At 32.9% G+C, this 27,011-nt stretch overlaps 1 protein-coding gene across 6 annotated transcripts in view; it reads right to left on the bottom strand.

Moving 5' to 3' along the window:
- Positions 1-26,144, bottom strand: part of phactr1 (phosphatase and actin regulator 1) — a 29,565-nt gene extending 3,421 nt beyond the window's left edge. Inside the window, exons 1-12 of one of the 6 annotated variants that reach the window (XM_051138552.1) lie at positions 25,468-26,144; positions 14,298-14,462; positions 14,135-14,215; positions 11,894-12,001; positions 10,662-10,868; positions 10,350-10,581; positions 7,243-7,415; positions 6,999-7,155; positions 4,206-4,261; positions 4,060-4,121; positions 3,767-3,907; positions 1,581-1,657 (exon numbers count right to left, since the gene is read on the bottom strand). In XM_051138552.1, coding sequence (XP_050994509.1) covers positions 1,581-1,657; positions 3,767-3,907; positions 4,060-4,121; positions 4,206-4,261; positions 6,999-7,155; positions 7,243-7,415; positions 10,350-10,581; positions 10,662-10,868; positions 11,894-12,001; positions 14,135-14,215; positions 14,298-14,462; positions 25,468-25,585 — 1,577 coding nt within the window. In that variant the 5' untranslated portion in view covers positions 25,586-26,144. Of the gene's footprint in view, positions 1-1,580; positions 1,658-3,766; positions 3,908-4,059; positions 4,122-4,205; positions 4,262-6,998; positions 7,156-7,242; positions 7,416-10,349; positions 10,582-10,661; positions 10,869-11,893; positions 12,002-14,134; positions 14,216-14,297; positions 14,463-18,634; positions 19,359-25,467 lie in introns of those variants that run through there. The other 5 variants (XM_051138553.1, XM_051138549.1, XM_051138551.1 and 2 more) reach the window with 5 other exon arrangements.
- Positions 26,145-27,011: the final 867 nt, after the last annotated feature.

Raw genomic sequence — 27,011 nt, 5'->3', positions numbered from 1 at the left:
GGCTTGGTAAGCAGGAGAAACTTCTTTAAAAAAAAAAAAATTAAAAATCTTTTTTTTGATTGGTAGTATATATGAATGCAAATTTCTGTACAATTTGAAGTATAAATATGTATTCAACATATTTTTAAAAATATTCAAATGTGTTATTATTTTACTTAAATCATATAATATATATATATATATATATATATATACATACATATATATACTGAATATGTCTATGCTAAATGTACATTACTGTTTAAAAGGATTTTTATCAAAAGTTTTTGAAAGCAATTTATGATCAAGGCTGCATTTAAGCAAGCAAAAATGCAGTAAAAATTTTAAAATATAATTAGAAATTACAATAAGTGTTGTCTATGTGAATATATATTAAACTAATTTATTTCTGTGATCAAAGCTGAATTTTCAGCATCATTACTCCAGTCTTCAGTGTCACATCATCCTTCAGAAATCATTCTAATATGCTGATTTGCTGCTCAAGAAACATTTCTGATTATTATTAATTGTCATACATATTATTTTTCAAGATTCACAGATTGATAGAAAGTTCAAAAGAACAGCATTTACATAAAAATGTAGTCTTTTATAATGTTGCAAAATATTTGTGTCACTTTTATACTGTGTTAAATAATGTATTAATTTAAAAGCTAAATAATACACAAAAATCAATAAAATAAATATAAAAATATTATTACAAGAAATATAATTTTAGATTTTTTATATATATATGATATATATATGAAAATACAAGATGTTCATTAGAAAGTTAAACACATAAAAAAATTTAACAATAGTAGTAATAGTAACTTATTTTTTGTATATTTGTACAATTTAATGTGCAAAAAAATTGGCTGGAAATAGGAATTGGCTGTAATCCTGTATAAAATTGCAAAACATTTGTTTTTATATTTTCATCATAATATACAAATGAAATATTCCTGTGGTGCGACCATCAAGAAACTACCATTTTGGGACTTTTATGTTGAAATCCATTCATAGATACGACTTTGCATCATATACCAATTTGCCAATGACTCCTGGAAGCATCAAACAGGTTTGTAATTCGTTCAAATCTGGAGAAAAAAAACTTTTTAACAGCTGGTACCTGTATATAGCTACCACATTTGGATATCAAGTGGTATGACCGCAAAAAAAAGTATTTATTTTCATCTACAAGTATTTATTTTCATTATAAATTTCATAGTGACCTTTTGTCGGAAGCTGGCTTGTTTCATTTAGGTTGCCAATTCTGTGCTTGTAAATTTTGACTGAATTTGAAATGCCATGTGGTGCGACCAAATGTCATGCGGAGTGTTTTCTATGATGGATAAATGTCCCAGATTGGCAGTTTTCGTGCTTTTATATTCAGTTGATAGTTTATATGCAAAAAAGCATAAAAATGAAATAAAGTAACTCAATTTCTTCTGAAGCAAAAAATGCCTGTATTATTATTATTATTATTATATATCAGCTAATAATATTGAATTCATTATTTACACATAATGAAGGACACAAAAGTGTTGTTCTAATGGATGACCCATGTCAGATATGATGTGTGTGTTTGTGTTTGTTTTCACCTGGTTAGATGTCGACTGGACTCGTGCACCTCCATCTCTGTGCTTTTGAACTCGTTGAGTTCTTTGCGTATGGCAGCCTGTGAGAGACACAAATCACACAAAACTCAAAACCCATTAAAATCAGTCCTGCAGACCTCAGAAACTGATTATCTGAGCCGTCTGTCCATGTTTAAACAGGACCAAAGGCTTTTACACTGCACACATCATATTCATAACTAGTATCCTGCTCTTGTTTTCCAGTAAAAACATTTCATCCTTAAACTAGAAGCATTTTATTTAAGCAAAATCTCTCCTGAAAGTAAATGTACTGTTCATTCATCAACTGAAAACAGCATAGACCAAAAGATCGATATTAGTTCATTAAAATGAGAATGTATTAAAATCGAGAAATCTATTTTTTTTTGTTTACCCAGCCCTAGCGTATTTTGTTGTTTTTAAACACTGCACTGTCATCCTGTAGGTTCATGATTAAAAATGAAAATGTGAATAAAAATAAAAGCAATTATATGTGTCATTCTGATTGAAATACGAAAATTAAAATGACAGGTAATAATACATTATGACAGAATTTTTACGACCCTGTCTGTCAAAATGACCAACAATGTTAAAGTGTAGCACAGCCTCTGATATATATAGTAATGTATATAATCACTTAATTTTAAATTTTAATACGATTTTATGTGTACACAACATTCTTAATGTTTGAACAATTGCAACAGATATTATTCAACAATTCACAAATAATTTACTCACCCCCATGTCATCCAAGATGTTCACGTCTTTCTGTTTTCAGTCGTGAATAAATTGTTTTTTGAGGAAAACATTTCAGGATTTTTCTTCATATAATGGACTTAGTTGGTGCCCCGATTTTGAACTTCCAAAATGTAGTTTAAATGCAGCTTCAAAGGCTCTAAACGATCCCAGCCGAGGAGGAAGGGTCTTATCTAGTGAAACAATCGGTAATTGTTTTCGGAAAATAAAATTGTTTATACTTTTTTAGCACAAAAGCTTGTGTAGCACAGGCTCTGGGATGTGCGTCCATGACGCTATGTACTACTGAATCACGTCGAAAGGTCACACAGAACGTAGGCGGAACTACAGACCCAGTGTTTACAAAGCAAACGCGCAAAGACTAAGAAAGTACAAGTAAGTCAAACGCTGTTTACAACAAAAAGGTACAACGATGTCCTCTCAAGTTGTAGGAGAAAATAAGATGAAGTTTTTCACCATACTCAGTACACAGATGATGAACTTAGACGTGATTCGTAGTAGTGATGGGAAGTTCGGATCATTTTACAGACTCGGACCTTTGAGTCTCATTCAGCAAAACGAATGAATCTTTTGAGTTATTTCATTCATTTTAGCAAAATATAATTAAAATGTTACGTGTTACTTCCCTAACACATCTACTGCTTACACAAACATTGATCACACTACAAACAAGACAAAACTATAATGCTATAAGAAACAGAAAAGATTCATTCATTGTTTACCTGGGTCTTTAGTCTATGATTCGCTCACCTCACCTCTGATCTGACAAGTTTTCGGGTTTGAGTCGTTCGTTCATCATGTGACAGCCCCATAAGATGAACGAACCACTCGAAAAACCCGAAGACTCGAAACAGGTGAACTAATTCCAGTACAGAACCTAATAGGATGTTGCGCATGCGCGACTGAACAAATCACTCCCCGAGTCACATTGAAGAATCTTTCAAAATGAAAGAATCATTCAAGAACGACCCATCACTAATTCATAGCATCGTGGACGCGCATCTCAGAGCCTGTGCTACACTGTGTGCTTAAAAAGTATTAAAAAATTTATTTTCCAAAAAAAATGACCGATTGTTTCGCTAGATAAGACCCTTCTTCCTCGGCTGGGATCGTTTAGAGCCTTTGAAGCTGCATTTAAACTACATTTCGGGGCACCCAAGTCCATTATATGGGGAAAAATCCTGAAATGTTTTCCTCAAAAACCATAATTTCTTAACGACTGAAGACAGAAAGACATGAACATCTTGGATGACAAGGGGGTGAGTAAATGATTTGTAAATTGTTGTTCTGTAAGTGGACTTCTCCTTTAATATAAACTTCTATTTAAAATACAATATTTATGCCTTAATTTTCAAAAGTGACACCATCAAGCTTTTGTTTTGTAAAGCGCAAGGTTATGAAGGTGATGGATGAACCTTATCAGCAGCAGTGAGTCTGGTCCAGGGTTTGTCCGCGCGCCGGTCGTAATCCTGAGCTTCCGCCACTTCCACGTAATCGCTGAAGCGGATGAGAATTTTGGCCTCTCTGAGCTCCTCTACGGTGGGTCTCTGACTCAACTAAACACACACACAGAAACAAACACACTCCTGAAGATGTTGCGTAACTCTGATCTAATGTGTGCCGTGACCCAGAATAGTTTGTTGCTATAGGAACAGAGTCCGGGAAAAGCCAAAAAACCTCCCGATTTGGGAAAATCTCTTGCTCTCACCTTCCTTGAGAGCCGTTTCTTCAGCTCGCGCTTCTCCTCCAGCTCCTCCTGCTCGTTACGCGCTGAACGAGAGACAATAAAACACACGTACTCAGAATATGAAGCTTTTCCTCATGATACTTAAGATGGTGTTTGTGTTGACGTACGTTTGAGGATGTTTCTCTGCTCCAGTTCTTCTGCTGACGGTCTCTGGCTCAGACGACTGGAGACAGACGCAAAACACTTGGTTTAGATCGTTTAAAAACCACATAAACACCCTGACCTGATAATAAACAGATTTAATCACAACTTAATCACAATCTGACTGAAATACTAAGACATTTTCCTGGTCAGTTTGCCTTTAATTTTGCAGAACTGTAGCTCCACCCATAGTCAAATCTCATTGGCCCAAAATTTGCCTCCACAGCTGCATATTAAAATCAGGTATGTTCTGATCGGCTGTTATAAGTTATATTCTTAGTTAAGAGTATACATTTTTAAAAATGTAAAAACTGCAATAATGTGGAAATATTTTGAAGATGTTTGATAAATATTTAAATGAATTTTTCCTTTTAAAGATATTTAAGAAATCAAAGGAATAAAGGCAAATTACAAAAATATTAGAAAACAATAAAAGACTATCTTAAGCTATTACAATATAAAACCGCAATTTAAAGTAAGGTTAATAATATATTAATTAAATTTAACACAATTATGCAAACCATAATTTTACATATAATTTCTACTCAGTTAACAAAACCACAGTATAACAAGAATCTTGAGTTCATGGAAATTTTGCATTAACATTAAAACATTTACTAATGTGACTACATATAGAAACACCTCTTTTTTATGTTCTTCCAACCAATATAATCCAATGTACATTAATGCACTGATTATGGAATTTAACAATCGATTACAATAACAAAATACCTGTGCATAATGCATTCATATCCAAAAAAAAAATGATTAACCTATTTTCAGATATAAAAGCCTCTCCAGTTCAAATTTATATAAATTATAGCCAAAAAAGAGATCTGCATAAAATAAATTATAATTTAATTTCAGATTTCACTAAAACATATAATTAAGATTCAGAATCAAATAACTGTGCAAGCACATATTTACATCCATAATCTTACTCATCAAGCCTTAATCTACTTTAACATATTTAATTAATTAATTGTTAATTTATTTCTATGTACTAATATGTATAAATTTATAAAAAAAATGATTAAAGATTAAAAAAGCATAAATATTAATTTCAATATTTACTTTAATATTGTTTACATTTTGGTTTTTGTTAAAGTGGTAAAAAAAAAAAAAAATATATATATATATATATATATATATATATATATTTTTTTTTTTTTTAGTTTTCATTTGAATTATTTTAGTACATCAAGTTAATTCAAATAAAACAGTGTATTGTTTTTTCTATATGTGACCCTGGACCACAAAACCAGTCATAATGGTCATTTTTCTAAATAAATAAGCTTTCCATTGATGTATAGTTTATTAGAATAGGACAAAATTTGGCCCAAAATACAACTATTTGAAAATCTGGCTTCTGAGGGTGCAAAAAATGTAAATATTGTGAAAAATTCTATTAAAAAAAATGATTAACCTATTTTCAGATATAAAAGACTCTCCAGTTCAAATTTCTATGAACTATAGCAAAAAAAGAGATCTGCATTTCAATATTTAATTTAATATTGTTTTCATTCAAGTTTTTCATTTAAGTAGTAAAAAAAAAATATTTTGCACATTTTTTTTTTTTTTTTAGTTTTCATTTGAATTATTTTGTAATTATTTTTTTTCATAATGTAATGTTTTTTTCTATATGTGACCCTGGACCACAAAACCAGTCATAATGGTCATTTTTCTGAATAAATAAGCTTTTCACTGATGTATAGTTTGTTAGAATAGGACAAAATTTGGCCCAAAATACAACTATTTGAAAATCTGCCATCTGAGGGTGCATATATTGCATAAATGCATAAATATTGTGAAAATCGTCTTTAAAGTTGTCCAAACGAAGTTCTTAGCAATGCATATTACTAATTAAAAAATTAATTTTGGATATATTTACGGTAGGAAATGTTCAAAATATCTTCATGGAATATGATCTTTACTTAATAACCTAATGATTTTTTGGCATAAAAGAAAAAAAAGATCATTTTGACCGATGTTTTTGGCTGTTTTTCCTATGAATATACCCGTGCTACTTAAGAATGTTCTTGTGGTCCAGGGTCACATATACATTTTTTCAGTCAATGTTTATTTTATTTCATGCAATGAAAATGTTTTCCATATGGTTTTAGTTTTACTTTTAGTTTTTGTTTACTATAATAACCCATGTGTGCAATTGTGATAGTCTGTATGTGAATACCTGGTATTTATCACGTCATGGGGACCGAATGTCCCGACAAAGATAGTAAATTTTCACCTTGTGGTGATATTTTTTAGGTTCCCATGAGGAAACAGACTTATAAATCATGCAGAATGAGTTTTTTTGAGAAAGTAAAAGTGTGCACAGTCTCCTGTGAGGGCTAGGTTTAGGTGTAGGGCGACAGAAAATACGGTTTTGTACAGTATAAAAACCATTACACCTATGGAATGTCCCCATAAAACATGGAAACACAACGTGTGTGTGTGTGTGTGTACTTGTTCTTGCTACATTGTGGGGACCAAATGTCCTCACCAGAATAGTAAAACCTGAAATTTTGGACATGGTGGGGACCAGCCTGTGGTCTTCACAATGTAAAAAAAAGATTAAAAATAGTAACTGATGTTTATCTGAAAATGTAACAATGCAAACATGTTTTCTGTAAGGGGGTAGGTTTAGGGTTAGGGTTGGGTTAGGGGACAGACAATATTGTTTGGTCAGTATAAAAACTATAGAAGTCTATGGAAAGTCCCCACAATTCACAAAAACAAACATGTGTGTGTCTCCTCACCGGGTGAGTTTGGTGCCGATCTGCTGTCTGGACTCCAGCCGCTCCTGGTCGGTCATCATGGGTAGAATGTTTTTATCCTCCAGTTCTCTCTTCGACGGGCGATTGCTCAATTTGATCGCCAGCGAATCTTTTCGTAAGATCCTTAAAGCGAGTGTACCTGCACACACACACACATACAGATTGAGTTCACATAAACACACACACTCGTGTCACATGCTGTATTTCCCCACCAAAGCTCTCGTACTTGTAAACAGTGAGTCGTCGTCATCCTCCTCTTCCTCGTCCTCTTCCTCATGCGTGCTGAAGGTGTGTGTGATGAGTGTGTGTGTGTTGGCGGGAGTTTGGTGCATTGAATCTCTGTTCTCCTTCTCCTCTTCCGTCTCCATCAGGACAGATGGCACCGCCTGCAGTACAGAGCTACACACACACACACACACACACACACACACAGTTATCTCAATGTTATTTATATACTATTATAGTTCTTATTAGTATTTTGAATTAGCTTGTATTTTTATGTTTTTAATTTTAATTTTCATTTTAGTTACATTTTTAGTCATTTTGTTATGTGCTTTTGTTGTTTTCATTATGTTTTCAAATTACTCTTTAGGTTTTATTCATTTTTATTTCAGTTTTAGTTTAGTTTTTAGTAATTTTAGTGCTTCAAATTAAACTAGATGAAAATTAGAAATGTTGCCTTAGTTTTCTAATAATATTCACATTTTAATTTTATTTCAGCTTTATTTTAATTATCAAAATGTTTGTTAAATAAATCAAATATTATAAAAAAAAAATTAGGTAAACTAAACAAAACTAATAAATAAAAAGGAATAACAACTATACAGACCTATTTAAAAACTAACAAATATGACAGTAATAACATTACTAGAACCTTTACTAACAAAAAAATATACAAAATCAACTTCAAAATATTAACAAAAACTATAACACTGTGACAGAACTAGAAATAGTGATACTGAAACATCGATATGAAAATGAAAATCTCTTTAAAAATGATCTAAACACACTGAAACTAAATTAATGCTATTTTGAAAGTAAAATTTTACTTAAATACTATTTCAGAAAATTCAACTAGTGTTGTCAACTATCTAAATGTAGCCTTCGTTTTCTAATAATATTTATATTTTGATTCATTTCAGCATTATTTTAATTAAAAATGTTTAGGTTAAATAAATTAAATATAATAAAAAGGTTTTACTTTAGGCAGTTGCAAAGACAACATTTCCCATTTTCATTTCATTTTAAGTGGTAAAACACAGAAACTAAACAAAAACTAATAAATAAAAAGGAATAAAAATATATATATATACAGACCTATTTAAAAAAAATCATCTAAACACACTGAAACTAAATTAATGCTATTTTGAAAGTAAAATTTTACTTAAACACTAATTTCAGAAAAGTCAACTTTCAAAAAAAATAATAATAATAATTAATCATGAGTTATATTTTTTGTTTTTTGACAATCCTAATGTTGTCAACTACCTAATTTTTTTAATTTTAAGGACACATTTGTATCCAGAACTGAGAAAAAAAAACAGACAAAACCTCCATTTATGGATGTTCTCATTTGTAAAAACAGTATACAGCTAGAGTGAATAATAGTTATATATAATTCAGAATCTGCAAAATGTTAATTATTTGACCAAAATAAGAGGGATGATACAAAATGCATGATATTGTTTATTTAGTACGGAAGATACTTCACATAAAAACTTTTTGAATCTGAAAATCAGGGTAAATTTAACTTTTGTCTTCTGGGAAACATGTAAGTATCTTCTGTAGCCTCTGAAGGGCAGTACTAAATTAAAAATATGATATTTAGACAAAATAAGAAAAATGTAGGATACAACAGGGCTAAAGAAAAAAAAGTGCTTTTCACTGTGCCCTGAAGAATATGATTGCAGAAAAATACATATGTTTGTATTGAACATTTATGGAGCAATATATTTTGTGTGAAAATAAATCATACAAGTTGTTTATTTTGTTAAAAAAATCTCATAAATGTATGAGGTGGCAAGGGGGGCCTTTTACCCCACACACGGGGTAAAAGGCACACAGTATTGATACAAATACTTTAACTAAAATAATGTTTTTTTATAATGTTTAAGTTCATACTTACAGCAACACACTTTAGCAAAGTCTGTACTATTTTCTGCTTATTTTCATAAATAAAATTATTTTTTGTTCAATTAATATACTGTCATTAAAATATGATAATATAAAACATATTTTAAAATACAAAAACAAAATCATTGCAAAATGTAAAAATTCTGAAAGCATCGAAGGAGATCACATAATAATTTAATATAGATTTACAGTAGTAACAACAAATGATATTTTATTATATGATATGATTATTAGCATTTAAATATGATGGTTTCATTCTAAACATGGTGATTATTTCTAAGATGGACACCCAACACAATATATGATATTAACCATCTGAATCTAACCATGTCATGTCAACAAATGGAAAAGTCATCATGTTAATTACTGTGCGCCTTTAGCTCCAACAGCAGAGGCGCTTTTACATATTCTTTCGTTATTTAAAAACTGTTGCTTTAATTATCTTAAACAAAACTGAAAATCATAGAAGACCTTTGTGTCAAAATATATGCATTTTAGCGATTCTCATTTGTTACCTAAATCTACAACATTTTAAAAAACAAAATATTAGATCAAGTAAGCACAGAATCAACTTGCGCTGCAGTCCACGATCGCGTCAAGGATCAAACAAATACACTCGTGCATCTTAAAAAGCGGATGTTTTGGAAAGTGCTACGCCACGTTTTTGTGCCAACTAGTGGTTTAGATGAAAATAATATCAAAGGCGCCTTTTACTGTTGTACCCTACACATTTTCATTCTGTTTAAAAGTTTTCACCCCCTGTCTCTTAATGCATGGTTTTCCCTTCTGGAGCATCAGTGAGTGTTAGAACCTTCTGTAATAGTTGCATATGAGTCCCTCAGTTGTCCTCAATGTGAAAAACTAGATCTCAAAATCATAGTCATTGTTGGAAATACACAAAAATGCTGAAAAACCAAAGAATTTGTGAGACCTGAAGAACAGCGGGCAGTTTAACTGTTCAGGACAAACAAGGGACTCATGAACAACTATCACTAAACAAAAAAACACTGTGGCTGTGGATCTTTCAGGTAACAACACAGTATTAAGAATCAAGCGTATGTAAACTTTTGAACAGGGTCATTTTTATAAATTCAACTATTATTTTCTCTTGTGGACTATATGTAAACATCTTAATTCTACAATTATTAACATGATAATTAACATTTTGCAGATTCCAAACGTGAGAGTGCGTGTCCTCACCTTTCAAGTCTCTGCATGGTGAGTGCGAGAGTTTTATTAAGCTCCTCGATGATGCGGCTGGGCGGGTGCAGTGACAGCGGCAGCGTGGCGTACTGCTGCGGGTGCGCGTGTGTGAGCGTGTGTGCGTGCGCGTGCGAGCCCTGGGACGGCAGGCATTTGAGGGGAAACGAGGGCGGCTCACATATCATCACTTTCTTTGGAGGGAGAGGCGGCGACAGTCGAGCCAGCGTCTCTGAAGAGAAGACGAAAAAGAGTTTAGTTTTTCACAATGGTTTTCGTAAGAAACGGATGAAGAGCGCAGCGGCGCGTCACCTGTGAGATGGTTGGGTATTCTGCTGTATGGCTTCGGCGGTAAGGCAGGAGGCTGTTTCAGCGACGACGGCCTCACGTGAGTGATGTCAGCGCTGTCGCTAGGCAACGGCACGGGCTTCACAGAGGGCGGGGCTTGAGATGGCTTTGGGACGAGATCCGAGAGACACGCCATTGTTTCTCCAGACGACTGGACCTCTGAGAACGACACTAAAGCAGAGAGAGAGCATTGTCAGCATATTAGAATGATTTCTGAAGATTCATGTGACACTGAAGACGAAAGTAATGATGCTGAAAATTCAGCTTTGATCACAGAAATAAATTATATTTTACTATATATTCACATAGAAAAGAGTTATTTTAAATTTTAATACTATTTTACTGTTTTTACTGTATTTTTGATCAAGTAAATGCAGCCTTGGTGAGCAGAACCTTTAAAAATCATAATATTTCCAAACTTTTGACAAAAACTGTGTGTATATGCTGCATTTATTTGATGAAAAATACAGTAAAAATTCTGAGACATTATTAGAATTTAAAATAAGTTTTCTATGTGATTATATAGTAAAATATAATTGATTTCTGAGATCAAAGCTGAATTTTCAGCATCATTACTTGTCTTCAGTGTCACATGATTCTTCACAATTCATTCTAATTTGCTGATTTGCTGTTCAAGAAATATTTCTAATAATTAGCAATGTTGAAAATAGTTGTGCTGCCCAATAATTTTGTGGAAATGGTGATACATTTTATTTTTCAAGATTCTTTGATGAATTTGATGTTCAAAAGAACAGCATTTATTTGATATAAAAAACTTATCACACATTATAAATGTCTTTACAGTCAATTTTAATTAATAAATGCTTCCTTGCTAAATAAATTATTGATTTCTGTCCCTTTCCCTTTATATATACAATAGAACAATATATAACACAATATAAATTAATATTTCCTGCTCTTTTGTAATAAATAAATCTCACATCCCTCCAAGTGCATCTAGAATATTTATTAAAACAAAACAGCATAAACGACTGTCATTAACATATGACCATCTCATTTGCATATCAAAATCTATTGCTCATTTGCATTCAATAACTTGATACCAATAAACATCAGTATGAAATGTCTTAAAGGTACAGTAACAGAAAAAACCTTACATAGAGGGGTTGAAAATGATCATGAAAGACTAAACCAAGTTAAACTGTGTAGAATCTGAAATGTGGACTGTAACACACCTGTCGCTGTGACGCTGGTGTCTGCAGACTCTGATACTGGACTGATGACCGTCTGTCTATCCAGGTCACTCACACACACGTGGCCAGTGTCAACACTGACCTCGTCTACTGACACACAGATCAAGATGTTTCATACTCACTTACTTCATTTAGCATTTGACACTGTAAAACATGACATTTTATTACATAAACTAAAGAGGTATGGTACACTAAGTAAGATTTTTATGTTTTTTTTTTAAAGAAGTCGCTTCTGCTCACCAAGCCTGCTTTTATTTGATCCAAAATACAGAAAAAAAAACAGTACAATTTTGAAATATTTTTACTTTTTAAAATGGCTGTTTTCTATTTTAATATATTTTAACATTTATTATTATTATGTCGAAAACAGCTGAGTAGAATTTTTTCAGGTTTCTTTGATAAATAGAAAGTTCAGAAGAACAGCATTTATCTAAAATAGAAATCTTTTGTAACATTATAAATTTCTTTATCATCACTTTTGATCAATATAAAGCATCCTTGCTAAATATTAAAGTATTAATTTCTATAATTTCTTTCCCAAAAAAATAAAAAATTATACTGACTCCAAGCTTTGGAATAGCATAGTGTATAATGTTACAAAAGCTTTTTATTTCAGATAAATGCTGATCTTTGGATCTTTCTATTCATCGAAGAATCCTAAAAAAATGTTCTCATCCTTTTAAATATTGATAATAATAATAATAATAATAATAAATGTTTCTTAAGAAGCAAATCAGCATTTTAAAATGATTTCTGAAGGATCATGTGTCACTGAGGACTGGAGTAATGATGCCGAAAATTCAGCTTTGATCACAGAAATAAATTACATTTAAAAATATATTCAAATGGAAAGCAGTTATTTTAAATAGTAAAAATATTTCACAATATTACTGCTTTTGCTGTACTTTGGATCAAATAAATGCAGGCTTGGTGAGCAGAAGAGACTTCTTTAAAAAAAAAAACATTAAAAATCTTACAGTTTAAAAACTTTTGACTGGTAGTGTATGAGAGGGGTTGGACTGGACTGGGTTAGGAGTCATTTAAGAAATTGGCAACAATTTGTAAATTGGTGAACATAAATCTACATACATGAACATAACCTGTGGTGTACCACAGGGATCGGTCTTGGGTCCAAAATTGTTTACAATCTATATCAATGACATGCATTTGGAGGTTATCACAACAGAAATTAATAAATTTAAAAAAAACAGTGGTCTGATGTAAACAAATTGTCATTACATATGAGCAAAACAAAGATTATGTTATTTAGAAAACATAAAATTGAAGTAAAATTGAAAATTGGCAATATAAGTTTCTTGGTGTGTTTAGACCACAAAATACATCCGCAAATACATCCAATTATCAAAACAAATCAAAGCAAAATTTGCAAAGACCACAGCAATACTGACTATATCAAGACATATTGTGAATAATCTATCAATGCATATTTTGTATAATTTACTTATAATACTGTATTTGAGTTACTGTGTGGAAATCTGGGGAAACACCTACAAAACTAACTTATAACCAATATGCATATTACAAAAGAGAGCAATCAGAATCATCAATAATCACCAAATTGGATATTTGGAACAGACACATTCATTATTCTTAAAGTCACATACACTGAAGCTCATTAATTTGGAAGCGTTCAAAGCAAGAAAAAATCTGCTTCAGGGAAATTTACAAAAAATATGGAAAGGCAGGGTTCATATAACTTGAGAGAAGAATTAAATTGTAAAAAGTTTAATATAAGGGCATCTCATGTTAAAACATTGAACAAATATTAAACAGTTTAAAAACACCTTATTAAACAGATATGTGGATAAACAGATGATGGTGAATGTGGGTTATAATGCTAATTGCATTGGGATGTGTGATTATAGGGTGTTCGGGGTAAAATGTCAACTTGATTGGCGTTTAAAATACTATATATTTGCTATCTTGTAAGGAATATGTAATATATGGTGATACAGATATTTAGAATTGTATAAGGGGTGAGAAAATATGCTTTTGCAAACATCCCGCTCCTTTTCAGACATTTTGTAATTACTGTTTCTTGTCCTTTGCTATGTTGCAGCACATTTATTGCATCTGTATATTTTGTTTCATACTATTTTTAGTTTAAAATACAAAAAAGAAGAAAGAAAGACAGAATTTTCAATAAAGCACATTCAGTTCCTGTCTGCTTGAACGGACAAAGACCAAAACCTTATGTCCTACCTTTCTCATACACTTCCTTGAGCACGCCTCTCTTGATGAGCTCTTCTCTGCTCTGACGGGTCGACATCTTCCTCTCCAGCACTGCGGATCATCAATGAAACGGCTTAGAAATCAAAACACTCAGCCGTGCATCCGCAGGCGGCTTGTTATGCATGTGACATACCTGCAGACGTCTGCTTGAACTTGTCGCTCTTTTTCTTTCTCCATTTCCACGGTTTGAAGAGTCGTCCCAGACTGGCCAGTTTGCTGCGTCTGCGGATCGGCGGCGTGTGCGTCCCGGGAACCAGCGAATCGGAGCGCATCGCCGCCAGACGCTCGGCACCCTCTGCTGAACACACGAAAACACACAACCCTGTAAAGCCTTGCATATGAATGAAAAAATGAGCCAAAAAAATCTCATTTTTAGAAACGTTTTATCTCCAATAATGTCTTAGTAAGATGGCACTGAAATGATCCAAACATAAAATGCAATGCAATCCAATGATAATTGAGAGATGAACACATAAACGTTTCTCAAAAGAAGTGAGATGATTTGGAGGCTTGGGAAGATTTGACAGCAAAAAGACATGAAGCACCAGCTGAAGGACGTTTGTACAATTACACTAAAAAAACTCAGATGACAGAAGGATTGGACTGTGTGCAACCACACAGTTTTGATCATGCTGATTATGTAGAGACCTTGGAAATATGGCTTTATAGGGTTTATAGGAGTGCCTTTTAAAAGTAAAACTCATTATCCATTTCCGTTGCATGAAAACAGACCTCAAACGTTCATCAAAACATTTTGTGTTGACTGAAAGGGAAACAACATGAGGACGAGTAAATGATGACAACTTTCACTTCTGGCTGAATCATTCCTTTCACAAACTAGTAAATCCAACCAAAAATGTACAAATTTCCATCAGCTGCAATAAGAGGTGCTTTATAAAGTCAAGGTCTTAAATGAAACCAAACAGTCATTAATTGAGGAAATGAGCCAAAAGAATTTCAATGGTTTTGAAAGTGAAGAAACTAAGCATTAGAAATGTCACAGCAGAGACCGCATACCTTTAGGATCAAGTAATTGGAAAAACTAATGCAACTAATTCAATAATCTTCAGGAGAAATTACTAAAACAGTCCTTTTTTGTCTCAGATCACGAGTTTTCAGACCTTTTTAATTACATTTTCCATTTGGTAACTCACATAAAATGGTGCATGATGTCTTTTAACATTCATTCTCTTAAATTAATAACTCAGATGGGGGAAGATGACTGTCACATGTATAAAGTGTACATTTCTAATCCCGTCTTCTCACCCCAGGAGAATAATCTTCAGACGCACTTCACATCAGCAGAGCTTTTTGCTCACATCTGCTCTCTAATAATCCACTATTCATTTCACAGAGTGACTAATATGCTCCCTTACTGACTATAAAGTGTGGAAAAAGCAAGTCCAAGTGATGCATTACATCTGAGTCAGCAGGAACTATATTCTGGACACTCACTTCTATGTTTATTGATTTTTTTACTAATAAGAAAATGAAAGGTAATGTTACCCAAAAAGGAAAGTTTGCTGAAAATGTGCTCACCCTCATGATGAGATCAGTTTGTTTCTTCATTAGATTTGGAGAAACGTAGCATTCCATCACTTGCTCGCCAATGGATTCTCTGCAGTGAATAGGTGCCGTCAGAATGAAAGTCTAAACAGCTGACAAAAACATCACCACTGTGGTGGTGTGGATTACTTTTGGATAATTGTGATGTTTTTATCAGCTGTTTAGACTCTCATTCTGACGGCACCCATTCACTGCAAGTGATTGAATGCTACATTTCTTCGAATCTGATGAAGAAACAAACACCTCTACATCTTGAATGACCTGAGGGTGAGTACAGTTTTCAGCAAATTTTTGAGCGAACTATTCCTTTAAATCAACGCATAAGATTGAACACAAAGCTAAATTTAATGACTATATAATAACCCTAACTGTATCTGTCTGGTCTAAAAAGCACAACAGCTGCTCTGACATCACCGGAAACCTCCTCTGGGAGTAAATACATGTATAATTCAAGATGTAGAGGAGTTTGTTTCTTCATCAGATTCGAAGAAATGTAACATTCAATCACTTGCTCACCAAGGGACCCTCTGCAGTGAATGGGTGCCGTCAGAATGAGAGTCTAAATAGCTGATAAAATTCACCACCTCTGGGGTGGTGTGGATTACTTGTGGATAATTGTGATGTTTTTATGAGCTGTTTGGACTCTCATTCCGACGGCACCCATTCACTGCAGAGGATCCACTGGTGAGCAAGTGAAGGAATGCTACATTTCTTCAAATCTGATGAAGAAACAAACACCTCTACATCTTAAATGACCTGAGGGTGAGTACATTTTCAGGAAATATTCATTTTTGAGTAAACTATTCCTTTAAATCAACGCATAAGATTGAACACAAAGCTAAATTTAATGACTATATAATAACTCTAACTGTATCTGTCTGGTCTAAACAGCACAACAGCTGCTCTGACATCACTGGAAACCTCCTCTGGGAAAACTGGAAGCTTTCTGGATCCATTTGCCACCCGAATGTCAGTGGCCGTGGTGTAAAAATAGGCTGGTGCATTAAAACAGGTCAGCAGGTAAAGGAAAGAATGAAGCTTGCTTTTCCATAAGGGCTTTTCTGCTGAAGGAGGCTGAACGTTCACTTTAGTTCTACATCTGACCGATGAATATAGGTCATCGGGTAAAACTAACAACCGGGATGCAGAATGCAAAATGCGGATTTACCAAAAGTTCAATGCCAACATCATATTAGATCACACTTGACATTAGGTTTCATGACATAAGAAATCAACAATACTAGTGAGCAAAAATTCTATAAATCACAGCAAATAAATAATGCAATAAACATAAATTAAACACAAAAAACTGTACTTAACTAATAATTAAATTCATTTGTTGGTGTGTATAATTAATATTTGTTAATTACAAATATAAAATATTTAATATACTTATATATAATTATGTTTGTAAATATAATTATGTATATATTTATTTTTTATTTAAATTATTTTTTTTACATAATTTTTATATATAAAGTTATTTATATTTCTTTAATATGATGCATTACATTCTGTTGTTCACTGCAAATTAATCTGTCACTCATATTTTCTACCTACAAATACATAACAATATTTTATTTTAAAAGTACATGTATTACACATGTATTTACTTTCAAAACCCATACAGAATTGATTACATCAATACATTTCACTGTATAAGGCGAGGTATTTAACAGATATTTAACATTTTTACATTATTTTTCAACATTTTTTACAGTGAATATGACACCAAGGTAAGGTTACAGTATCTAATTGGCTTGTTAACAATTAATGCAACAACAAAAAATGCAAAAGAAAAAATAAAATCTAAATATTAATTAGAAACATAAATGTTCATGATTAGCTATCAAATTTTAATATATTTAATATTTTGGTAAATATAAAGTAAACAACATACTTTATATTTCCAAAACCCATACAGTATTTTACAGTAAACTCAGATGTTAGATATATATTATAACTTTTCACTGTATTTTTACAATATTTTTCAACATTTTTTTTTTACAGTGAATCTGACACCAAGGTAAGGTTATAGTATCTACAATGGCTTGTTAACAGATTAGTGCAATAAATAAAAAATGTAAAGCTAAATATTAATTATAAACATACATGTTCATGATTAGCTATAAAATTTAAGGCTATTTCTGGAAGTGTTGTCAGTTCAAAAAATAAATAAAAAAACAATATATTGCATAATCCATTTTATTTGGATGTTATATTTACATATTTTATGTAAACATGTTATATTTTGGAACGTAAACAATATACTTTATATTTCCAAAACCCGTACAGTATTTTACAGTAAACTTAGATGTTAAATATATTATAATTTTTCACTGTATTTTTACAATATTTTTCAACATTTTTTTTTTTTTTTTTTTTTACAGTGAATCTGACACAGATTAAGCTAAATATTAATTATAAACATACATGTTCATGATTAGCTATAAAATGTAAGGCTATTTCTGGAAATATTGCCAGTTCAAAAAAAAAAATAAATAAATAAATAAAAAAAACAATATATTGCATAATCCATTTTATTTGGACGTTATATTTACATATTTTATATAAACATGTTATATTTTGGAACGTAAACAATTTACTTTATATTTCCAAAACCTGTACAGTATTTTACAGTAAACTTATTAGATGTTAAATTCATTATAATCCATATATAATTATAATTTTCACTGTACATGGTTATAATACGTTATATTTTGGAAAGTAAACAATATATTTATATTTTTAACCAGTATCATGGGCACTGTAATGTCAAGTGTTTCCTGTTTAAGAATTAAATAGGCCAAGACAGACAAGAAGATAAAAATGCCTATTTTATTCCCGAGCACCGGGCCCGTTCTGCGCCGCGGCAGCAGCAGCATCATCATCGCTATCACTCACCGTCCCGGATGTCATTCCCGCGGCTGCAGTTACTGCAGATGTGCTTGATATGACCGGAGATCACAAACGGCGTGTTGTTGTTACCGGGGGCGGTGGGCTGCCGCAGTTTGACCAGGTTAAAGGCTCTCCGTTTGCGCGGTTTCTCTGCGGACGACGACGATGATAACGATGAAGAGGATGACGCGTCCTCCCGTAACCGAGATGTGATCCAGGTTCCGTGCGCTCCCGGGAATGCGGGACCCGCCATGGGCGCAGCGGCGACGGCGGACCCGTGTCTATCTGTCACACCCCGGGATGGTGCGGATATCGAACGGAAGAGCGCGTTCATGAGCCTCACCGTTCATCCCGAGCCGCGCGAACCGGGTTTATATCACCGTGCTGTGCGCGAGACCACCGACGCCACGCGCAAAACGTTTGGCCCACCTGAGTATAACTGTGTGTACATTTACATACACACACACACTCGCTGATCGGTGTTTTCTTTAATATATCGCGTCTTCAAACCCCCCGTCAACGGTACTTCTTCAGCAACGGTCGCGCAAATTGAAGTGACTGGCGCAGATTTGTTTATCATAAGCGGACGGATGCGCCTCTCGGTAGCATCTCTTCAAATTCATCAACGTGACGCAATGCCGTGAAGTCCACGTAAAAATACGCGGACCGGAATCGACCGTTAACGGGAGCAAATTCCCGATCCTACTTCTGTGAGAGCTTGTCTTATGAATATTAATAACGCATCGTGACGTTCGGCCCGCAGGCTCAACCGATTGGAAGCTGCGCTACAGCGCTGAAGGCTTGGCTCATAAATATTAATGACGCAAGATTGGAAGGCGCTGTTTTACGCTGAGGCTACGCTTATAAATATTAATGACGTAGTGTGACGTTCACCAGTTTAAACAGGCTTTAATATCCACGGTTTTATTTTATTATATTTGTATTCTTATTTCTAAGATATTTATTTACGTTTTATTTTTTCTATAACAGTTTTTTGTTTAACAAGCAGCGTTTGCACTAAGCTTTCACCATCGTATTATTTTCGCTGGCCACACAGTCCAGATCCAGACCGGATCTACCGAGAAACCCCGCCTACGTCACCGTATTTCGAATGGTGTCGCACCGCTAGAGGCTGCGGTTACTGAAACCTGTACTAAAATAAAAATAATAACGGTAACCATTTTCCCTATGACCGCATGTGTCCAGACCTATTGGGAAATGCTGGTCTAATATCTGTAGGCCACAGAAAAATTGTGTATTTAACATATATCAGTGCACATCTTTATAAATTCCTACCATAAATAGCATGTAGAGATTAATAGACAGGTTATGTTATCTTTTGACAGATTATTTAACTATCTATTCGCCACAGATCTGATTCATATACAATAATATCAATAATATATATTAAATTATAAAAATTATAAAAAACAATATATAAAAAGATTTTAACAGTTTTCAGAAATAATGTTTTTTTATTGTGCATTCCAATTCAATTGCAATATCTCAATCAAAATGCAGCTGGATTACTTTGATTAAGTAAAAATAACTAAAAAACTACAGCATTAAACATGATAACATAAAAAAACATTATTTTTAAAAAATATATAAAAAACAGAATTATTTGTTTTTGCAGATAAACTTTTCATAAAACTATATATATATATATATATATATATATATATATTTTTATTTTATATATTTAGCAAATATATTTTTGGCATTATATTTTTAAATATATTTATATTTTTTTAAATATATTTTAAAAATTTAATTATGTTTTAAATGCATTAAAATATGTATATTGTAATCCAAGAAAATAGATTTGAAAAAAAAAAAAAAAACTAAATTTGTTTAAACATGATCACATACAAAAACATTATTTTTTAAAAAATATAAAAAACTGAATTATTTGTTTTTGCAGATGAACTCTTCATAAAACTATATATATATATATATATATATATATATATATATATACAAATATATTTTTGGCAATATATTTTTAAATATATTTATATTTTTTTAAATATATTTTAAAAATTAAATTATGTTTTAAATGCATTAAAATATGTATATTTTAATCCAAGAAAATAGATTTGAAAAAAAAAAAAACTAAATTTGTTTAATATGGGTAAACACAATGCAATGTGAAAAATCTTACAATGTTCAAATATATATATATATATTGATTTTGAAGTAGATTTTGATATTTTAAAGTTGAAACTAAATATATTTCCAATTTCAAAAATGTATTTCATTCAGCTTCACTGTTTAAAACATATATAGCATTAATTTAAAATATATTGTTGCTGTATGGGAATATTCTGGTACTTGATTTAAGCCTAATAAAATAAACAAAATGCCTTAAAAGCTCCTAATAAAGAGAAATATTTATAGTTAAATGCACAAAACGACACATGCTCACTTTAATTTAAAATCAGTGCAGTTGTTTGATCACTTCTGTTTTAAGATCTTTAGATTTTGCGGTTGCTTCACTAAACTGGCCCCAGAACAGCCGCGTCTCTGAGGAACATGTGCAGATGAAATATTATCCTGGATAAACTGAACCGTGACTCATATGCTGGAATGAATATTCTTTCTCATGCTTTCTGTCCTAAAATCTCCAGCAGATGGCAATCTCTGGCACTAATTCTGTGTTTGTGAGAAATTTAACCCTCACATGACTAATTGTGCTCATTTTAAGTATGTGAATTTAATTACTTTCTCCTGCATCAGTGTTTACATTGCACAAACTAACAATGCATGCTTTTAACGTGTGTGTAAATCAGGTGAATGTCATGAATGTATGGAAAAAATCAGGGAAAAGCAATGATGAATGTAAAATTGTATTGTACTATATGTAATGTGATTTTTCCAATTGAAGAATTATAATAAAAAAAATACCAAAAAATTAAAATAGGATTAAATAAATAAATAATGTTACTCAGTGTAAAATAAAACCGTATTTCATTACAGAATCACTAATAAGTATTGCAAAAAAAGCACAACATCTGGACACATCTGGTGGGTATATGCTAAAAATAGACAATTTCTATTATGCAAAACCATATATGATCTTTTTTGGGCTAAAATGCAGCCTGGATGGGTATTTACACATTTACTTCAAGCTTCATTTACTAAGTGACTACAAATGAACACCAATTTGACTAAAGCACAAAGCGAATGATGGTTCACTATTCAGATTCAGGATGATCTGAACAGTCATGCAGCAGAACCAGTGTTTTGTAATTCATCCTTCAGCTACAGAAGTCAGCTTGACGCATAGACAAATAGTTTAATCCATGATGTTATGCAACTGTATCTCTGTATCGCACACACACATACAGCAGTAATACATCTGACATTCTAACACATGGTTCAGTGATTGGCTCATTCTGAGCTGAACACACAATGATACACACTCACACACACACACATGGATGTGGGGACGAGGCTGCAGGCGGTGTGTGTGCGTGTGTGTGTGAGTATCAGATGAGTGTGTGTTGTGTCTGGTCTCAGGGAAATAGTCTCACAGCATATTGATCCATCAGATCATTCAACCACAAGAACAACACAGCAAAATATACTAGTAACACTTCAGCAGGGCTGTTATTTTAACTGCAACTAAAAACATTTTTTATTGACAAAGTTGAAAAAATTAAAATGTTAGATGAAAACCTTAAACCTTAAAAAACTTGTGTGCTTTTAAAAATACATTTCTACTTTTAATTTGTTTATTTCAGTTGTAGTTTTAAGTTTCTTAAATGCATATTTTTCATCTAATATTTTATTTTATTTCAGTTTTACAAAAAAAACAAAACATTTTTGATAGTTTTAGTTGACAATAACAGCACTGGTCAATTAGTTATAGAAAAACAAAAAAAAATAATTTAAATAAAATTAAATAATGAAATTAAAACTAAAATTAAACTGTAAATAATGTAAAAAAAATGAAAATTCAAAATAAAATTCAAAATAAATATAGGAAATAATACTTTACTAAACAATATTGGGTGACTAATATATATATATATATATATATATATAGTTAAATTGAAGTCAAGCTGAAATAAAATATAATATAATATTAAATGAAAAACGTACATTTAAGAAAATTAAAAAAGTTAAAATAAAACAAGTTGAAACTGAACTCCTAAAATCACTAAAACTAAAACTGAAATAAAAATGAATTAAAGCTAAATACGAATGTACATTAAAAAGAGACACAAAAAAAATTAAACTTAAATTTAATTTTTAATATAAAAAAATATAATACTACTTTACTAAAAACATTGAGCGACTGAACACGATCATGGGATTTAAAGGTTAACTTAAAGTTTGTAAAATGTAAACATAAACAGCACATCTACAACAAATGATCTATAAAATGGTTTGAAGTTTAATCGAACGGTCAGAAGGTCTGAATGTTTAAGGAGCATCAGCACTGATCTGCCCTGAAAACACTAATAAGATGAAACAGCTTCCAGCGGCTATAAAACACACACACACACACACTTTACACTTCCAGTGCTGGAAAGATTCATTGTGACAGGAAAACCAGCCTGTAGGTCACAGTGCCATCCATCACTGCTTCACTATGATCTCATCACACCCACACCGGAGTAAGTGTATCATATCAGTCATAATAACACAGTAGAAAAACACGCACTTACTAACAGTTAAAGTACTAAAATGACTGAAACTGTGTCTATTTCTCTCCTGATTCAGACCACACATCTTTTTCACCAGAAGAAGCAATATGCTACATTTCTCTAAATCTGATAAAGAAACAAACTCATCTGCATCTTGGATTAACCTGGTAACTTTTTCTTTAAATAGCAACTGAATTTGAGATCTGTGATGGATGAGATGTTCAGCAGTCGAATTCTGCTCAGTTCCTGACACTATATAATGCATGAGTCCTACAGGCGAGTTATAAAGCTCAAATACAGTATAAATCACCAACTACGTTCACTGCAGAGAATATAACGCTCATGCATTCTGCCTAAACATCTCCTTTAGTGTATTAATACAGTAAAACAGGCTTGGACTGAGATGAATGCGACAGAACTGAAGATCTGAAACATAATGCCGCTAATATAAAGATCCAGCAGATGAACTAGTGAGGTCACGTCCTGAGATCCTCAACCTCCTTAAGATGAACGCATTGAACCGCATGACTCACTGCATTTCACCAGTGTGTGTGTGCTTTCCCTTCACAAACAAACATCTGCATCTTCACAATACACCTCTGGAGCTGCTTTAGCACTTATAAAACCATGGTCATTTTTACAGTACTTTGAAGTACCATGTAAATACTGTAGTATATGGGTTTGGTAATCACCCAGTGTCATGGTAATACCATGTTTGGTACTTTACAAAGTGCATTTACTATAGTATTCTTTGAGTACTGAAATATTTTCTATATGTTTTAATCATTATACCATGGTAACATCACAGTATTCTCTGTAGAACTTCATAGATATCATGTTTTTGGGCATTTACCATGGTAATATTGGAATTCTTTAAAGTAGATCGGAGTAAATACTGTAAATAATATGGTATATGTCAATTCACCATGGTATTTTAAAAATAGCTTGGATGTAAATATAAAGTCATGTGTGTATTTGGTACCATATTAAAGTACATACAACATGGTATTCTTTAAGTAAAGTGATTTTTTTGGCACATTACCATGGTATTCTTTTAGTATTTTGGAACACCATATAAATAGTACCATATGAATATGGTAATCATAAATTACCATAAAATACCATGTTATTGGACATTTACCATGGAATACTCAAGATTCTTCAAAGTAGTTTGAAGTAAATACAGTAAATAACATGGTATATGTCACTACACCCTGGTATTTTTGAAGTAGCATGGTGTTTTATGTAAATATAATTTAATGTTACCACATTAAAACACACATATACCATGGTACTTCTTTTTAGCACACTTTACCATGATATTCTTCAAAGTACTTTGGATATGAAAATCATCTAGTACCATGGTAATACCATGTCTTTCAGATATGTACCATGGTAATATTGGGATTCTTTAAAGTACCTTGAAATAAATACTGTAAATAGCATGGTATATGTCCATTTACCATGGTATTTTTAAGTAGCTTGGAGTACTATGTATATATAATAGCACATGCATATATAGTAAACCACAGTAATTATCCAGTACAATGGTATTGCCGTGTTTTTGGACATTTACCATGGTAATACTGGAAGTCTTTGAAGAAGCTTGGAGTAAATAATATGGTATATGTCAATTCACCATGGTATTTCTGAAGTAGCTTGGAGACTATTAAACTACATATACCATGGTTTTCCTTAAGTACTGTGATTGATTTGGACACTGTAAGATGGTATTCTTCAAAGTACTTTAGAGTAGTATGTAATTAGTACCATATGGATATGGCAAAACCATGTTTTTTAGACATGTACCATGGTAATATTGGAATTCTCTTAAGTACTTTGGAGTAAATACTCTTAAATAATATGGTATATAATGCACCATTTTTTTACAGATGTATCATATTTTTTAAATAGCTTATATGTGCATAATGCCATATGGTCATTTAGTACTGCATATATACCATGGTACTGTTTAAGTACTGTGATATTCGGTCACGTTAATCACTTAGTATTAATATTTTGGACACTAAGCACGTGTGTTTAGACATTTGGTGCCAGTGAAAAAATCACGGTGCACTTTACTTGGAGTGCCATGCTGCTACCGTCCAATAATCATTCAGCACCACGGTATATATGACAGTAGCATGGTAAAACCACATTACAGCAGTGAACCCACACACTCACCTGTTTGTAGTGTGTAGGACAGCCTGGTTTCGGTCAGGTACGGTGTGTCGCTCTTGGATCGGGCTCTTCTGATGGGCCGCCGGTCCACATCCTCCTGCTCGGGCGCCGCCGCCGCCATCAGAGCCGCGGGACCCCCGGTGCAGCCCCGGTTAACGGCGAGGGACAGTCACGGCAGAGTCGCGGAAGGGGGAGGGATGGAGACTCCTCCTCACTCCGTTAACCGATCAACCGACACGACACACGCGAAACAGCAGCGCGCAGACCGTCAGTCGCATCCCGCCCTGATGCAGCACACGGATGAACGGAAACATCCAGAGCGCGTGGAATCCTACTACCGTTACTAACCGGGATGACGTGTTCGGCACGGAGAATCTGCACCGATGCGGCGGAGAGCGAACGTTCCGCGCGCGCGTCCCTCACGCGTTACACACGCCGCATCTCACGACACACGCATGTAGATGTAGTAAACACCGGGAAAAACGGCACCGATCTCCGTGCAGCTGTGACATCATCGGCGCTGATCATTGATGATCCGGAGCTCTTCACCTGTCTACTCATACTCTCATACTCAACCAGAACCATACAATAGAAGCTGACTCAAATTCACACGGTTTACCATTGCGAACTGGAATATAGAAATGTGCAAACATAAAATCAGCAAACTTAAACGCATGCTGAAATAAAATGCAAAAAAGCAAAATGAAAATGTAAATAAAAAAGAAAGTGCAAAAATACCCTTTGCGTGTTTACATTTTTACACTATTCCTAGTTTGCATGGCTATTAATTTTATTTCAGTGTGCTTTTAACAAATTGTATAAAATAATTCGAAAAAATATTAAGTACCTTGGTAATTAAGATGATTATATGATTAAAAAAATTACTGGGGTTCAAGCGTTAAGGCATTTCAATGAGAAGAACACTTCCAGAACAAAAATTTACAGATAATTTACTCACCCCTTGTCATTTAAGATGTTCATGTCTTTCTTTCTTCAGCTGATAAGAAATAATATTTCTTGAGGAACAACATTTTGGAATTATCTCCATATAATGGACTTAAATGGTGCCATCACGTTTGAACTTATAAAATGCAGTTTAAATGCAGCTTCAAATGCCTCTAAACGATCCCAGCTGAGGAAGAAGGGTCTTATGTAGCAAAACAATCTGTCATTTTTTAAAATTTGATATACTTTTTAATTTGAAACGCTGGTCTTGTCTAAATCTCCGTGAACTCTGTTTTTTTACGGTCAACACGGTCAATACAGTTAGGGTATGTCAGAAAACTCCCATCTCGTTTCTTCCCCAACTTCAAAATCGTCCTACATTGCTGCAGAAATACCGACCCAGTGTTTACAAAGTGAACATGCAAAGAAGATCAAAAAAAGGTAAAACAACGACGTAGGATGATTTTGACATCGATGAAGAAAACGAGACGGGAGTTTTTCGACATACCCTAACTGTATTGACCCACAGACTACGCATGCGTATCGCAGAGACGACAAGAGATGAGCATTTATATAAATTGTCAGTTTGTTGTCGGCGCTGA

The sequence above is a fragment of the Labeo rohita genome, chromosome 20 (assembly GCF_022985175.1).
Source record: "Labeo rohita strain BAU-BD-2019 chromosome 20, IGBB_LRoh.1.0, whole genome shotgun sequence".
In the NCBI taxonomy this organism is placed as follows: Eukaryota; Metazoa; Chordata; class Actinopteri; order Cypriniformes; family Cyprinidae; genus Labeo; species Labeo rohita.
The sequence above is the reverse complement of the archived record's forward strand: the minus strand, read 5'-3'. Positions and strand labels throughout refer to the sequence as shown.